This window comes from Enoplosus armatus, chromosome 16, assembly GCF_043641665.1.
Source record: "Enoplosus armatus isolate fEnoArm2 chromosome 16, fEnoArm2.hap1, whole genome shotgun sequence".
NCBI lineage: Eukaryota > Metazoa > Chordata > Actinopteri > Centrarchiformes > Enoplosidae > Enoplosus > Enoplosus armatus.
Genome location: NC_092195.1, coordinates 17,469,800 through 17,485,054, shown reverse-complemented (window position 1 = coordinate 17,485,054; position 15,255 = coordinate 17,469,800). Strand labels below are relative to the sequence as shown.

General features: G+C 42.5%; 2 protein-coding genes across 3 annotated transcripts; both read left to right on the top strand.

The window, feature by feature from the left end:
* Positions 1–2,559: 2,559 nt before the first annotated feature.
* On the top strand, positions 2,560–9,559 carry usf2 (upstream transcription factor 2, c-fos interacting). 2 transcript variants are annotated; one of them, XM_070921407.1, is made up of 11 exons: positions 2,560–2,918; positions 3,675–3,718; positions 3,970–4,085; positions 4,684–4,803; positions 5,155–5,317; positions 5,431–5,518; positions 5,815–5,859; positions 6,378–6,436; positions 6,697–6,788; positions 7,371–7,499; positions 8,103–9,559. In XM_070921407.1, the coding sequence occupies exons 1-11, from the start codon at positions 2,881–2,883 to the stop codon at positions 8,190–8,192; spliced, it is 984 nt and encodes a 327-aa protein (XP_070777508.1). In that variant the 5' UTR covers positions 2,560–2,880; the 3' UTR covers positions 8,193–9,559. The 2 variants fall into 2 exon arrangements, with proteins under 2 accessions (XP_070777508.1, XP_070777509.1); XM_070921408.1 differs by lacking the exon at positions 5,815–5,859.
* A 1,352-nt stretch (positions 9,560–10,911) lies between these two features.
* On the top strand, positions 10,912–13,888 carry tekt2 (tektin 2 (testicular)). Its single transcript, XM_070922301.1, has 9 exons — positions 10,912–11,067; positions 11,230–11,355; positions 11,637–11,842; positions 11,940–12,083; positions 12,376–12,490; positions 12,747–12,854; positions 13,023–13,166; positions 13,284–13,363; positions 13,684–13,888. The coding sequence occupies exons 1-9, from the start codon at positions 10,912–10,914 to the stop codon at positions 13,886–13,888; spliced, it is 1,284 nt and encodes a 427-aa protein (XP_070778402.1).
* The last annotated feature ends 1,367 nt before the right edge of the window (positions 13,889–15,255 follow it).

The window sequence follows — 15,255 nt, the reverse complement described above, 5'->3', positions numbered from 1 at the left end:
TATTTATTAATAATTTCACTCAAAAAGGACAATAGATGACTATTGACATACTAATAACAATGTCTGTCAATTATGTAACATAAGAGGAATAAATGACTTAGGCAAATTTTTGAACGTGCCTTTGTGACTTCAGCAATTTTAAACCCTCAACTCTGATTACTAATATTATGTTCAAGTGAGATTTTCATTAAATAAAAACACAAAAGTAAAGAGGATCCTTTGTAATTTTTTAGTTATACACATCACTTCTAGCTGTTAGATTATAATACGGTATTCAAATCTTTCTTAATTAGATCATGTAATGTGGAAAAAACGAGACAAAAACTGTAGATGAAATATTGTTTGAAAAGACAGAAAAGAGTTCACAGAAAGCCTTTCACTTGTAACAGCCACAGATTCTGGAGCCTTCCCACTCTTTGCTGAATGCTAGCTTCATGGACTTAGCTATGTTGCTGACTAAAAAGACTAAATAACTATGCAATATTTATAACCTAGCCTATATTACAGTAAACCTCATCACTTACCAATAGGGGACGAGCCCTGAATCATGGAAATAACTTCAGTGGCTCGGCAGATTTTTGTTCTTCTTGAAGCAGCCGCCATCTTGAAAAGCTTGTAAAATTGCCTAAGTCACATTGTCTTTTGACTTAGGAAAAAAAACCGGTCACACTCTTGACACTCAGGCCATTATACTACAGGGGTAGACTTGCGTGATCTGTTCAACTGAGGATGCAGGCGACTTTACCGGAGGTGGCCAGCATCATGAGGAGATGATTTAGACCACTTAGGCCATTATTTTAGGAAGGTGACAGTATGTGAAACCGTAGAGACAGAGTGGGATAAAAGTTTTTCCAACCTTAAATGTGAAATAAAGCTCATGGTTTTCTTTTGCAAACTTATGCTTACAAGGAATTTATTATTTTATTCGTTGTCAGTTTTGATATCAATCATCACACACTTAGCAAGAGGCCCTTTCAGCGAATAACACAATTAATTATTAAGTGTGTTATTGGACATGTTGGACCCTTCTGTATTTTTGAGGGTGCTTCCCAACCTTCTTCTGTGAACATCAAAGTGATTTTTTCCTTCATGTATTTGTTTTCTTCTGGGGTCATTTTGTGCCTTTGTTGAGAGTAAACAGACAGGAAACGAGGACGTGCTTCAACCTGTGACATTGTGATTACAGTCGGCGCCTCCTCGATCGATCAGAAGGGCTCCACTATTTGTTTTATTTGACAGACCTGAAGAGGATAAAGTATTAAGAAAAAGTCAGATTTAATAAACATGTTTATTTTATGTGTTAGACATGTTTTTTTTTCTTTCTGTCTTAGCTCTTTTATCATCTTGTGCTCCCTCAGATGTATGTTGCGACCCCTTGGAGGATGCTGACCCCCAGGTTAGGAACCATTGATCCGGGGGGGATAAACGTGCATCAGGTGCACTGATGTCTGCTTGGTATTCTACTCTATTCTTGTCTTTGCTCGATTCTATTTATATTGTTAAGCTGTTCTGAGGAGTTTGAAGGTGTATTAAGTGTTAACGTCTGCTTTCTGAAGTTTTCTGATGTGCAAAACACTTTCTATTTACTCCCAGTCTCTTCCAAACTGCTCTGGACAGTGATTACTTCATCACTTTAAAGCTGGTAATTGTTCACTGTGCAGCTCAGCAGTTGGACTGCACGTCATGTAAAGTCTCACTGGCGCCAAATGAAAATAAAAACTGGAACTCATGTTAATTGAAACACTTAATTTGTGAATTTAATAAAACACTTGAGGGGGGCGGGGGGGGGGGGGGGGCATGTGTAGATGTAGTTCAGTGAGTTGCTGAGTCTCCTGCAGGGGGGGGGGGTCCTGCCTGCTGACAGATGCACCATCGTCTCCCACTGGCTCGATTTGATGGAAAGCTTGACACCGACTTTAAAAAGACTCAATCTGCCTTCAGATGCTGAAGTAGAAACTGGCACTAGCTGTCAAACACGACATAAAAATTGTGAATTATGAGGAAACGTTTGAGCGGCTGTCGGTTTGTGGCACGACGTGGACATTTTATGTCATGTGGTTTGTGGGAAAACCCGTATTGGATCTCGGTGGTCACCTGGGCACAGGACCTGAAAAAAGTGCCGTGCAGGAGCTGGTTGTCGGCGTGTGTCTGTTAGATAAATACTTTACAGATGAATATGATTCCCTGGAGAAATAATAAACAACATTGTCTCAAAAGCACAAAAATAATCCAAGAAATGTGCGAGTTTGAATGCAGAAATAAACCGAGAACAGACGCGATCCGCCGCTTCTAACCTCCAAACTGTTCGCACCCGAGGAGTCACGTGAATACCGAGTTACAACGTGTGAAATGTTACAGAGACAAAGCGACAGTCAGTGAAATAAAACACCAACTTCTCCACATAACTAAACGCAGTAACGAGTCCACTCCATATCTTATTGAGCGCATGTCGCAGCCCGCAGCTTTGCGCGGATAAACAGCAGCTGTGCGCAGCAGAGCAACAAAAAGGAAACCGAGGACAAAAAAAAAAAAAAAAAGATTCCCGACGAACTGTTCAAAGAGAAATAATCCTCTCTCCGTGCACCCGCCAGTCGATCTAAAAGACTTTAACGATCTTAACCCGCCTGGCGGAGCTCCACCGCCTCCGCGAAGCCGCGTAAAAACCCGGAGTGTTTTGTTTTTTTGGGGTTTTCCGCACAGACGCAGACGGCTCCGTCCTGCTCAGCAGCGGCCTCCATTTTAGCTCCTTGCCCGGTCGGTGCCTCACGTGTCCTGGACTGTCTTCCTCACATGACCCGTGTGTTTGTCCCCGTGATCAGCGCTTCCATCTCCGTAAATCAGTGTCGTTGAATATCGGCGTTTTACACCCGCAAAAGCTTCATGGATATGCTGGAGCAGAGTCTGGACAGCTCGGCGAGGTGAGAGGCTGCTGCCCGCTTCCTGCTCAGCCATGGCTCCCACCACGGCCTAAAACCTTTTTCTCCTTGCAACGCAATGCTCTGTTAATATCCCGCATGCTCCAGATACTTTTAATATCGGTGCATTGTTTCGCTTTTTACCTTCTGCCGGAGTCTGCGGCTGTGCAGCTTGCGGGGTTGATGCGTTTCGGCATCCATGAAGACATTTTCAGCAGAAACTGAGCGCCCTTTTTGCAAATCTGTAACATCACGATTACTGTTTTATTTGGGTGTCAAGAAGGACAAATGCACAGCAGCACTTAGTGACTGTGTTTCGGGGTAACATCTGACTGCACCGGGCTGTTACTGCACCTGATGCAGCTCTTTTTGGATTAAAATGTTTAAATTAAACTGGGAGGGGCGGTGTTACGAGTATTATAGTTATTTGTGAAGTTTGTTTTTCTTTGTGCAGCTAATCAAACCACTTAGACTTGAATTTTAATCCACTAATAACTGTAATTTCCCTCCTGGAAGTTGCAGAAAACACGATTTCTGTCACTCTCTCACGCCAGTTATTTATCACTTTATTTATGTCTCATACGTCATGTCCTCCTGTGGCCAGCTGGGGGCGCCCTCTATCCACAAGCCTGCTATGAGAAGCCTGCTCCACCTATAGATTGATTACAACTAATTATTGCTTATCTTATTTCTGAGAAAGTGTGCATGTTGGGTTCAGCTCTGAAATTGACTCATCTGTGTTTTTTCTTTTGTTTTCAGTCACGACAAACAGGAAACAGAAGAGGTGGTGCAGCTACAGGAAGGTGGGAGCCTCGCTTCTTCTGATCCTGACAAGTGAAGCAAACAATCTGCTTCTTTTCTCAAAATAAAACTCTTTGCGATGCAAATTTAGGTTTTGCGTCTTTGAGACACGAGAACGTTGAGCAACATGTGTGCATGTCTACGGCCGTCGTCTGCAGAAATGCGTCCACTCACATCTGTCACATCTGTCTCATCGTAGCTCTGCCTCGGTGCAGCGGCGCAGGGTTGAAACGTGTTGACCTGTGTGTTGCAGGGGAGGCGGTGGGGACGGAGGAGCAGACTGCAGTGACCATCACCGGTGTCCCGCAGGCTGCGTTCGCTGACCACAATGTGCAGTACCAGTTCCGCACAGAGAACAGTGGAGGACAGGTGAGCACGCAGAACAGTGTTTTTTACATCTTTGTTAGTTAGTTAAGCTTCAAGAGAGATGGGAACATCACAGATGCAACATACAACAAGAGAATTCAGTCACACTTAATGAAAATAAAGGTTCGTAGACTTCAGAGGACTGAGTGGGTCTAACGTGTCAGAAAATATGTTTTGGAAAAGGCTGGAGAAGAAGAGCTCTCTTGATGCAGAGTCCTTCTCTTACCGCAGCCCCATGCACGCACGCTTCAACATCTGGATGCTACGCTGTGATTGGACAATAGCTGTTTGGCGGAGGGGTGTAGCTAATGGTTCATTTTAAGGTTGAAGTTCAGTGTGCTGTTGGATGATTGATTACGTTTACTTATTCTTATCTACGTTCACACCAGGCATATTTTCTAGTGATTCATTTGAATTCTGGAAATAACCACGAACCATAAGCTGTCATGGGAAAGCAGATGAGTTAGATGATGACACCTGATAACCAGTTACTCATGCTCAGAAGCTTAGCAAAACAACTGAACTGAAACGACTGTGTTTTGGTAACAAGTGTGATCACTCCTCCTTATTTTGAGAGATCTGCTGTGCGCTCCGTCTCCAGGTGACCTATCGTGTGGTTCAGGTGACGGACGATCAATTAGAAGCAACAGCTGACGGGACCGGAGCCGTCAGCGTCGTCTCCACCGCGGCGTTTGCTGGAGCCCCTCAGGCAGTGGCTCAGGTGAGCAAACTGACTGCGAGACCGGAGCGGGTGTGAGGATGTGATTCGTGTCTAAGTCGTAGTGGGGTTTACTCACGGACGATGGCCTTTTGAGCTGTTGAATTGACTCTGCAGTTCATACTTTGACATCAGCAACACAGATATGAAAATGTGTCAACGCACAGAGCACAAGTACAGAATAAATACTCGACCTACAGTAACAGCATAAATTGATTGGTCGAACTTACTTGTTCCTCAGAACCACACAAACAAAGCCATACGGAGCCTTACTATCTATTATATATTAGTTGTTGTTGTTGTTGTTGTTGTTTACTGTTTGACCGACTTGTCTCTGACTCCACCGTCTGCCAGGCTGTTATCCAGAACCCTTTCAGCAATGGCGGCAGTCCTGCCGGGGAGACGGTGGGAGGAGAGACGCGTTTCGCTTATTTCCCTGCCGCCACCGTCAGCGATGGAACAGCCACGGCCGTGTCGGTGCAGGCCACCGCCGACCCAACCATCACGCAGGCAGGAGGTGAGAAGACACCTTGTCTTTTCGTCCTTTGACCCACATCACGTCCCTGATCCAGCATTTATTATTAAATCATCACATTGAGGATAACTTTTGTTTGTCTCTTTATAATCCAGGTCAGTTTTACGTGATGATGAGCCCCCCTGAGGTGCTGCAGACGACGGCCCCTCGTACCATCGCACCACGTACACACACCTACACTGCGTGAGTATAACAAAACACCTTCATCCTTTCCCTGAAGTTACCAAATCACCATAACCCTCTCCCCACGTGTTTGGCCGACTTCTCTCCTCCGCATTTCCTCACCTCCTCTCCCTGTAACTTCACAGTGGACCGGATGTTCTTTACCTCTTCCTTCCCTTTTTTTTTGGAATGATTTAGTTTTTGTCATTGTGTGTTCAAATGAAGATACAAAAAAAAAGAAAAAAAATCAATATCCATCATTTAAAACATCCAACATCTGAAAACCACACTCTGTCCTACTTACCTGCCATCCCCAGAGACCTTGGTGAAAGCGAGATGTTGCAGCATGGCAGTACAAACTGGTGAGAAGAACTTTCACATACGCCCCCACCCTGCCCCCATCATGTGTTGTAGAGACAGACGTTTGGTGGCTCACTAATCAACCATTAGCATCCTTGTGTCGTGATTTATATGTTGGCAGGTTTATTAACAGTCAGCTTTAGGCTTAGCAATATCCTATGACTAAATCCTGTTAGCACAAATAAGGCTAATAAGAAATTATACATCCTAATACAACGGCTGGATCCCCCAAACTTTCAGAGGAGCCGAAGGTTCAGTTGTGTCTGCGCCTCCTCCCCAAACGAGACTAATAAAGACCAAAACTAATGGTGCATGTGGGCATTCGTCCTCAACCAGCCAGAAAATAACAGCAAAAGCCAAGAAGTTTGGGTCTTTGTTCAGATGCGTTTGACAGCCAAGATTTTTAATTATTGACTGGATTCTAGCTCAGGTGTTACAGATGTTGTTAATATTGAAAATCTTGACATTTTATTCATATTTATAATTTCATTGTTAAATTAGTTTTGCTGTGTCTTTACAGGAAGGTGGAGGGTCCACGGGCGCCCAGAGATGAGAGGCGAAGAGCACAACACAATGAAGGTATGTGGTCGTTGGTGTCATGAGTGTTTGAAAGTCTTATGTCTTAATTCTGTCTTTGTGAGAGATGATTATTGACGTCCACGTTTCCTTGTGTTTTGTAAATGCTACACAGATAGTAGTTTCATTTGGTGCGTATTTATAGAGCCTGAAAGTTTTCATTTTGAAAGGACCTAAAGATTACTCTCTTTAAAAATGATTTCCCGTTATGAACCACAGCTTGGTGGTTAAAAAAATAAGTTTCTTTCTTTCTGTCTTTGCAGTGGAGAGAAGAAGAAGAGACAAGATTAACAACTGGATTGTCACACTGTCAAAAATCATCCCTGACTGCAGCGTAGACAGCAGAACTGGAGCGGTGAGTGTCCTCAAAATGTTTTTTTCTTCAATCTAGAATAATGACAGAGAGCTGTAATAACATGTCTTTTAGATTAAATCTGGCTCTGTTTTTTTTGAGGTCACATAGCTGAAAGTGACGGCTTTTTATGTGTGTGGTCTTTTCAAATCAGAATCTGCGTTACATTTTCTGTCCTCCATGTCTTCACATTGCTTGTATGCACGATGAAGCTTTGTGACATCAGACTCACAAACCTAACCTCCATACTTCAATACACTTTCTGTGCTTTCTGTGCTTTCACCTAATGCATGCTTGCATAACTGAAGCTGAAGGTCAGATAGAAACACCAGGCACAGCCAAGGTCTCACAGTCTCAGTCACAATGAGACTCTATTGAGTAGCGTTTGTATTCGGCAGGGACACGTGGCAGTGCTTCAGTTTATTAATCTGATATTGCTTTATATGTAACCAAGGGTTTGGTGGAAAGGTTCAGTAAAGATTTATGTGAAAAACTGAAGGGTTAAAAAGAAAAATATGTAATAAAGGAAGTGATCAGTCATATTTCACACATGTGGTCTTCATCTCAATGTGCTTTATTTCTCAGAGTAAAGGTGGCATCCTGTCCAAAGCTTGTGACTACATCCGAGAGCTCCGTCAGAGTAACCAGCGACTGCAGGAGAGTTACAAAGAGGTGGAGCGAGTCGAGATGGACAACGACCTGCTTAGACAACAGGTTCACTTCCTATATAAACCTGTTATTCCTTGAGTGCATGTCTAACGTTTTATTTAGTGTAATGGAAACAAAACATTTGAGATGCAGCCCTGTGAACATGAGGTAGTCAGAGGTTTTACCACGACAGTCTTACTTGAAATTGTATGGCCAGTGGCTAATGTTTGCTAACGTTAGCTTCCTGTAGCTGTGCAACTAACTCGCTTTGCTGACTTCTTGTGCTATTTTTATGCTACGTGTTAGCATACACCACAGATAAAATATTTGATCATTTGATAACAAAAGTAAAACAGGAGTAAAATACACTTAACCTCATCCAAAGCCTCTTTTTGTTTCCTGCAATCCAAGTTGTAATTACAATTGTTGTGAAAGCAGTATTTGTTACCTGTCTTGAGTTGTCCAATGACTTGAACGCTCATGGGAATCTACCTTCTATCTCATATGACATGAGCACGGTATAACTCAAAAAATCTTCGGAAATATAAGAAAATACAATGTGCCAGGATTCTGTAATTACTACTTGTGACAAGTGAGAGAAACTGTGTCACTATATAGCTTGTTTTCTATTTATTTGTATGTCTAATTATCTTTCTTTTTTTTTTCTAGATTGAGGAGCTGAAGAATGATAATGCACTGCTTCGAGCACAGCTACAGCAGCACGGCGTAGAAGTCAATGGAGATGCAACACCACAGTGATTGTGGGCTGGACACATGTAACATCACAAACACAATGTCGCATCCTCCCACCCACCTGAACAATACCAGGAAAGGATTAACAATGAGAGACAATTTCCATCTGAAATTGGACCACAAAAACACATGCAGGGCTCGAGAAGAACACTGAAGGACTTTAACGTGAAAACGCCTCCTCCACCTCCAGCTGTTCAAAGGCTGAAGTCCGTTAACTGTGTAGCTAACTGAACCTCTATCCTCTGCTTCAAAGAAAACGACCTCTGCACAGCACCACCACGCTTGCACCAAACTTTCTTTTTACTTTAAATTATGAACCTGCCACAGAAAATTTACTTTTAATGATTTCACCTTTTTATCGTACCGCAAACTCCTACTTGTTCCTTTTTTTGTTGACATTTGCTGTGTTTGAAACTACTAAATGTGACATGAATGATAGCTCCCATGTACTTTTAATTTATTAGTCTTTAAGGAATGTGTACACAGAAAGGACAAAGAAAAGCTGATCTCTGCATTTACTCTTTCCCCCAGAAACAAACAAATAATGGGCAAATCTGATATTTTGATCGTGCTCATCACTGGATGGTTTTACTGTCAGTGGATCATGTGTATATATAGTTGATCTGTGTGCAGTTTGAGGTAACTTTTTCAATTTCTTCCTCTTTAAACTGACACTCCAAGCACCAGGCAGAGCTCACAGACTTTATAAACATAATCCAATGTCAGTAAATTATTTTCTGACAGTCAAAGGAAAAGCAGCTTCGATAGCACAGCCATGGAGGTTTTATTTTTTTAGTGCAAGGCCTTAATAGAAGCCTGTTGGAGAATCTAGGTGTTAACATAGCTCAGGTAATTGGGATAGTGCTCTGGCAAGTGGTTCCCAGACTCAATGAAGTCTTTACATATAGAGTTTAGATCTCTGTTCCCATTAGGTGCAATGTACAGATAAATGAGAGTATGGAGATGATTTTCAACATGTGAATCATTTTCAACGGGCATTAATATATGGTTTGTTTGTATATCTGCTTAATAGGTCACTGGTGTAATGCACTGAAATAGAGGTTCAGTCATGAGAGGTCTTGGTTTAAGACGGGCCTCTGTTTGGCCCACTAGTCCTGCTGCATTTTAGTGGACACCCGAGGTGGCTTTTTTTGCAATATTCCCTAATTCTATAAAACTTTGGGAACCCTTGCTGCTGACAGAAGACCATAAAAACAAAACCATGGTCAGGAATGTGCTGAGGGTACTTTGGATGCGAGTGATGATAGTTGTGACTAACCAGCTTTTGTCTACACTGAAAGCCACCACAGCATGGAAATATAACCACTGGCATGACTAATTCTGATACTACAATAAAACAGAAGTGTTTATAACCGAGTGTTGTTTCTCACAGATGTTGCCTACATTTTTTGTGTATTTCGAGTTTCCTTTGAGCAGCGAGCTTCAAGCTAACCGGGACAACACGTCTGTTCTACCTTCTGTACGTCCCCCGTAGGCTCCTGGCGTCACAAACGTCGTTGCCACGGTATTTTAATTATTTAAATGTTTCATTCGAACGTTGTGTCGGCCCGTTGCCTGGTGACGGCCCGTTGCCAGGTGACGGCCCGACTAGTTGTTGCTACAGGAGACCTGCACGCGCCTGACTCACTGAACGTTCTAGAATTCCGGTGAGTAAAATCCAACTTTGAGATGAGATTTAAACTTGTCGCGTTGTTTGAGACGGCGCTTCGTAAACAGCAGCGGTGACTAGTTTGAGAAGCTTCGTGTTCTGGGAGGTTGCTGGTCTGAGTGATTTGACCCTACTGCTTCAAAGAGAGATCCCTCTCATGTCTGTCAGGTTAATATAGCTGCCGTAAGTTGCTTCACCGCTAGCTGTGAAGGCAAACCTCCAACAGCCCATTAAGTTAAGATCCTGCACTCAAGCGTATACCTTGTTAAATATACATGAAATGTGCATCTATGGTATGGTAACACAACACTCACTTCTGAGTCAAATGTTTGTCATACAAAATCAATATATTGAATGATATTATTCCAACTGATGACCGACCTCCTGCTGTCCAGGTGATGCTAAGTATGACTTAATACACTGTTGGGTTTTATGCATTTTGACTCAGTCATGTGTTATGTAAAAGCTTAATCTGCAAATAAACTGATTAAATACTATTAACCACCAAATAACCAAATAATATTTCCATTAGAAGAATTGTAGTGAAGTACAAGTATACAGTCCCACAAAATGGAAATGCTCAATTAAAGTGTAGTTCTTGTCTAAGTGTAATTCAGGTTTCCCCCACTTCACTTTGTAAGTTATCTTCATACATCAACTTGTCAACTGGTTGTTTTCTGGGTCAGACTGTGCAGAGGAAATGATGATGTGTGACGTTTACTGTCAAGGGCCAAATACTTCCTCTTTGAAAGGACCCTCTTTTAAAAGTAGCATCATGATAAAGGAAACTCAGTTGTTAATAACGTTTGAAAACAGGTGTGTGTATATTGACTACTAATGCAGTTTATGCTGCATTATCTGTCACTGTGTATTTGTGCTGCATGTTATAGGGGCTCTGTTGGACTTGTACCACTTGTATGTGTGTGTGTGTGTGTGTGTGTGTGTGTGAACCTCAAGGGTATCAATATGCTCCTGAGTGTCACTGAAACAAATCCTGCACATATAACTTGTGCTTGGCAAGTGATTTGGATGTTTGATTGTTTCTGCAACAGTAGGATGTCTGCACTTCCTGCAAAGCCTGGCCTGCGCCGCAGTGTGTCAGAGTGGTACAGCAACAACCACCAGCTGACTGGCACAGCACAACATGAGCGATATGTTTCTAATGGGATCCGGCAGGAAGGGAGGTCGCTACGCAACGAGACCAACTGTAAGGTGGGTTCTTGTATGTAAGGATGTCTGCCAGAAAGCTAGTGACAGTCAGTGTCACACTGCACAGGATGAAGAATGTTCCATAACACCATGCATTGTCCACATATTCCTGTCCACATTTTATCAACCTCCCCTCAGTCATTTTCTTGCACCTTTTCTCTGTAGACAACCTGGGATGAAAGCGATACCTCTCGCAGGTTGAGTGACCGGGTTTGGGATGTTGCCCGGTGGAAAGAGGCATTAGAAACCTGCGCACAGAAAGTGGATGAAGAGATGGAGGCTCTGACCCTGGTGATTTGTCCAAAAACATGTCTCATTTTATATTCATTGTAGCACAAAGATGGCAGCCTTTTGTTAAGTGTCAGACACATAAGTACTTTTATACCTGACTGAATGTATCTGTGTGTAAGTATTAATATTCTCCGAATCATTCAATTTAAAATTTAAAGAGAAAGTCCTTCAATAGATAACTTACTTGTGAGCACGTAGGTGTTACTTTGTCCTATTCTTACAAACTTCACTGCTTGAGTCTGACAGTGAAGTGACCTCAGCCTTGATGTGTGTTGGGACAGTCTAAAGAGCAAACCGAGCAGGCCCTGGCTGCGACTGCCGTTCCCCTGGAGGTCAGCAGCGAATGCCTGACACTGAGGGACGGGCGGCGAGGGTTCGAGCTTGTCACTGACCCCGTAGACGAGCAGCTGAAAAAAGAAGCGGAGCTGATTGAAAGAGTGCAGCAAGTTCTGCAGCAGCACGTAGACCAAGCCTTCGAGCAACTGTGGTGAGGGACGCTACGGTGCGATGCAAAGTAAATTGCAGAGGCACCATTTTCTGTTTTTGCTTTTTCTCTGACCATCTTTCTTTGTTCTTGTTCCCAGTGTTTTGCAGGAGGCTCGGCACCAGCTGACCTCTGACCTCCAGAATAAGATGGACGCCCTGGACATTGATATGTCCTGCCTGTCACTTACAGTAAAGTCACCTCAGATCTCCCTGAAGACCAACCCAACTCGCATACCATCAGGGTAATCTTGGGATGAGGGTGTGCATGAAATTAATACACAGTGGTAGTTTTTGTTTTAGAAGTTTACATCCGCATTTTAACCATTTTGCTAAAACTTTGATTGATAGCTGAAACGTTCAAACTCTTACATTACTTATTGATGGGATTTTGACTCATAAGAAGTTTCTCATTGCACAATACATCCCGGTGTAATCCTTTAAGCAGAATACAGTAGAATAATACTTAATTGTTCAGCTTTCCTGGTTAACTCAGGCCTCGTTAAGTAAAGTGTACAAATGTTGTCATTGTTGTAGTTCCTCCACCCCCCAGGAGTGGCTCCAGTTCAGCCAGTATAATGTGGCTCGTGCCCAGGAGGCCATGCAGGTGTCCCAGCAAAGGAGGGAGGACATGAGTCTCACCCGAGCCCAGGTGTGTGTGTGTATGTAACTACACCTGCCTGTATAGTATTTGTAGTGCAAATATATGCCACTTAAGGTTCAAAAGGTTACTTGTGCATTTGTAGTATTGTCCTTTAATATGACTTGTATGATTGTATGAAATATGATTTGTTTAACTCATGTTGTCCTGACAGTCTGGGGATATTGTGCACCAATCTTGCTCTCATTTCTTCTGTGGTCAGCAGTGTAAGATACAGGAAATTCTCTCTCTATTCTCTGTTTCTTAGCTGCAGAATGAGTTGGACACTCAGCGCAGGGCCACAGAGTTTGCTCTCCGTAAGCGTAATCACCATGAAGAGCAGGCCCGCGATGAGCTGGAGTGGCAAATAAGAAATGTAAGATATCTACTATCTTCTAATGTCAGGTATTTATCTTTTCAACTGCAGGTTACAGTTTTACAGTTTTTAGCACACAAGCAGTCAAACGTCTTCATCCAGCCAATTTCCTAGAGGGCAAGAGATTGTTTATAGTAAAGTGTTGACTGTGTGTACATCTGCCTGTAGACTGAAGATGAAATGGCAGAAATGGAGAGCGACATCCACAGGCTGGATGCAGATCTGCAGGCGAAGACGGCCTGCCTGAAACTGGCTCACACCAGACTGGAGAACAGGACCAACAGATCTGGCATGGACCTGTGCAGAGACGAGGTTTAAATAAAGCACATACTGTGGAATATCAGATATTGGCAGCATCGGTGGAAGTAGGTCAGGGTTATTTTAATAACCTTGGTCCTGACTGATCTCTTCCTTCCTGTTTGTTTGCAGGTGCAGCACGGCCTCGTTAATGAAGTCCATCAGCTGGAGGCCACAATCATGGCTCTGAAACGGAAGCTGTCTGAGGCTCAGTGAGTCAGAGTTTTGCTGCTGTGATCACCAAGTGGATTTAATAGTTTATCCACATTTTTATGTTCTGGTTCTTCAGCTGCAAAAAAGTTTACGTCAAAAGACACAAAAAATAATAAAGGTAATCAGGGAGTATATGGCATAAAAAATATGTCTCTCACATTTAGGAATATTGTCTTTACTCTTCACTATGCAGTGAACATAGTGATGGTTTAAACACAGCTAATTGAAATGATAAGAAGCCACAGAAGTAAATGTCGTGTTGTGAATACCAGAGAGGAAAGAAACCCCTGCTTGTTTCTCCCGTCCTGTTCTCACTCAGGCACTCCCTGCAGAGGATGAAGCTCCACCACTCTCGCATGTTGCAGGATCTTTCCAGAAAACAGGAAGCTCTGTCTCTGGAACAACGAAGCATGAACACCCGTACCCGCCTCGCAACCACCTCGTGCACTGATAAAACCCCGGTGCTGCTGGTCCCGCTCACTAACTCCAGTGGGAGGAGCAACCTGCAACTGCTGGCTCAGTAAGACGAAGAGAAGGGATACAGCTCAAAACATATATTAGGATGATTCATTCGTTTTTAGCTTTCACTTCATGGTTTTAAACGTAAACAAGCAATGGACATGACACTGAAATGTTCTGTCCAGTCTTAAATTCATTAATCATCCCCACTTTCCTGTATTTTATTTATTTATTTCAACAAGAGCTGTCGTCCTCTTGCAAAAAATCTTCTTCTGACCTGTCTGGACCTTTTGTTTGATTAATCTGCTTTTAGTTGTGTGTGTGTTAAACAAAAAAACATCCAAATTATGTTTAAAATTTGCATTTTTTGCTTGTTTCCTATAGTCTTAATGTCATGAAGATATTTCTAGCATCTGAATTAATTATGAATTTGTCTTTTTTTTAGAATTTAGTGATTGCGTACAACAATTCGCGAGTGGAAGCGGTCACGTTCATGTCTGTTAAGGTCATTACTTTTTTCTTTGTTTGGCCTCGTCGTATTGTTTGATCAACTGATGCTGTTTGGAGCATGAAGACGGCGATAATGACGTGAACTTTGACTCACACAGTATGCGCAGTTTAGATAAAAAAAACCTGGTAAACAGGCACTAAACACGGTCCCTTAGACAATAAACCCTCGTAACTCTCACCTGCCGCAGTCGTAGCGTCTTCAAATGGATGTGTTTGTGTTAGTTGCTGCATTTTTATGAGGATTTAGACGCGAGAGAAAGATCTGTTTTTAAGAAATGTTTGGTTTGTGTCTCGTCTCTGAAAGGTTAGAAAGTGGGATCTTCTCAGTATAATACAATTTGATGCTTTCCTGTAGACTGCTGTGATTAAAAGACTTGAGGTTATGCTCGTAATTGATTAGAATCAATTAATTGAAAGAGTACCAATTAAGCACTGTCTTTTTCCCCTATAATTAGTACCATAAAACATAGTTCTTTCCAGGAAACTAGTAAGGAAATGATCAAGAAACAAGAATGTGCATCGCTGAAGGCAAGCACACTAATTATTTTAAATTATGGACCCCCAAAATAAACTCTCTTTTTTTTTCACTAAACCACATAAGGATAATACAGTGAGCTCAAGAAGTTTGAGATAAAGTTGGTGCTTGGAAGTGTGACCTTAGGAAATCACCTGAGGAAATGGTTCAAGACACATTACTAACTGTAACCAGTGAGACAATGTGAAAGGAGTCGCTCGTGGTGATGAACCTACAGAGAACTATCGCCTGAATCTGCAGCTCCTCTCGGCTTTACAGAGCTTTATATTGAGTTTCAGCTCATCGTTTATCTGTCCGGCCCGCAGATTTACTGTTTCGTTTTCAGCTAAAAGCCTCTAAAAACCCACTGGACGCTACCTGCTCAGCACCAAACAGCAGACAGACACA

Coding starts and splice junctions, on each gene's coding strand:
- usf2 (XM_070921407.1), top strand. CDS start 2,881: ATGGATATGCTGGAGCAGAGTCTGGACAGCTCGGCGAG. Junction 2,919..3,674: donor AGTCTGGACAGCTCGGCGAG/GTGAGAGGCTGC, acceptor TTTTGTTTTCAG/TCACGACAAACAGGAAACAG. Junction 6,437..6,696: donor AAGAGCACAACACAATGAAG/GTATGTGGTCGT, acceptor CTGTCTTTGCAG/TGGAGAGAAGAAGAAGAGAC.
- tekt2 (XM_070922301.1), top strand. CDS start 10,912: ATGTCTGCACTTCCTGCAAAGCCTGGCCTGCGCCGCAGTGTGTCAGAG. Junction 11,356..11,636: donor AGATGGAGGCTCTGACCCTG/GTGATTTGTCCA, acceptor GTGTTGGGACAG/TCTAAAGAGCAAACCGAGCA. Junction 12,491..12,746: donor TGAGTCTCACCCGAGCCCAG/GTGTGTGTGTGT, acceptor TCTGTTTCTTAG/CTGCAGAATGAGTTGGACAC.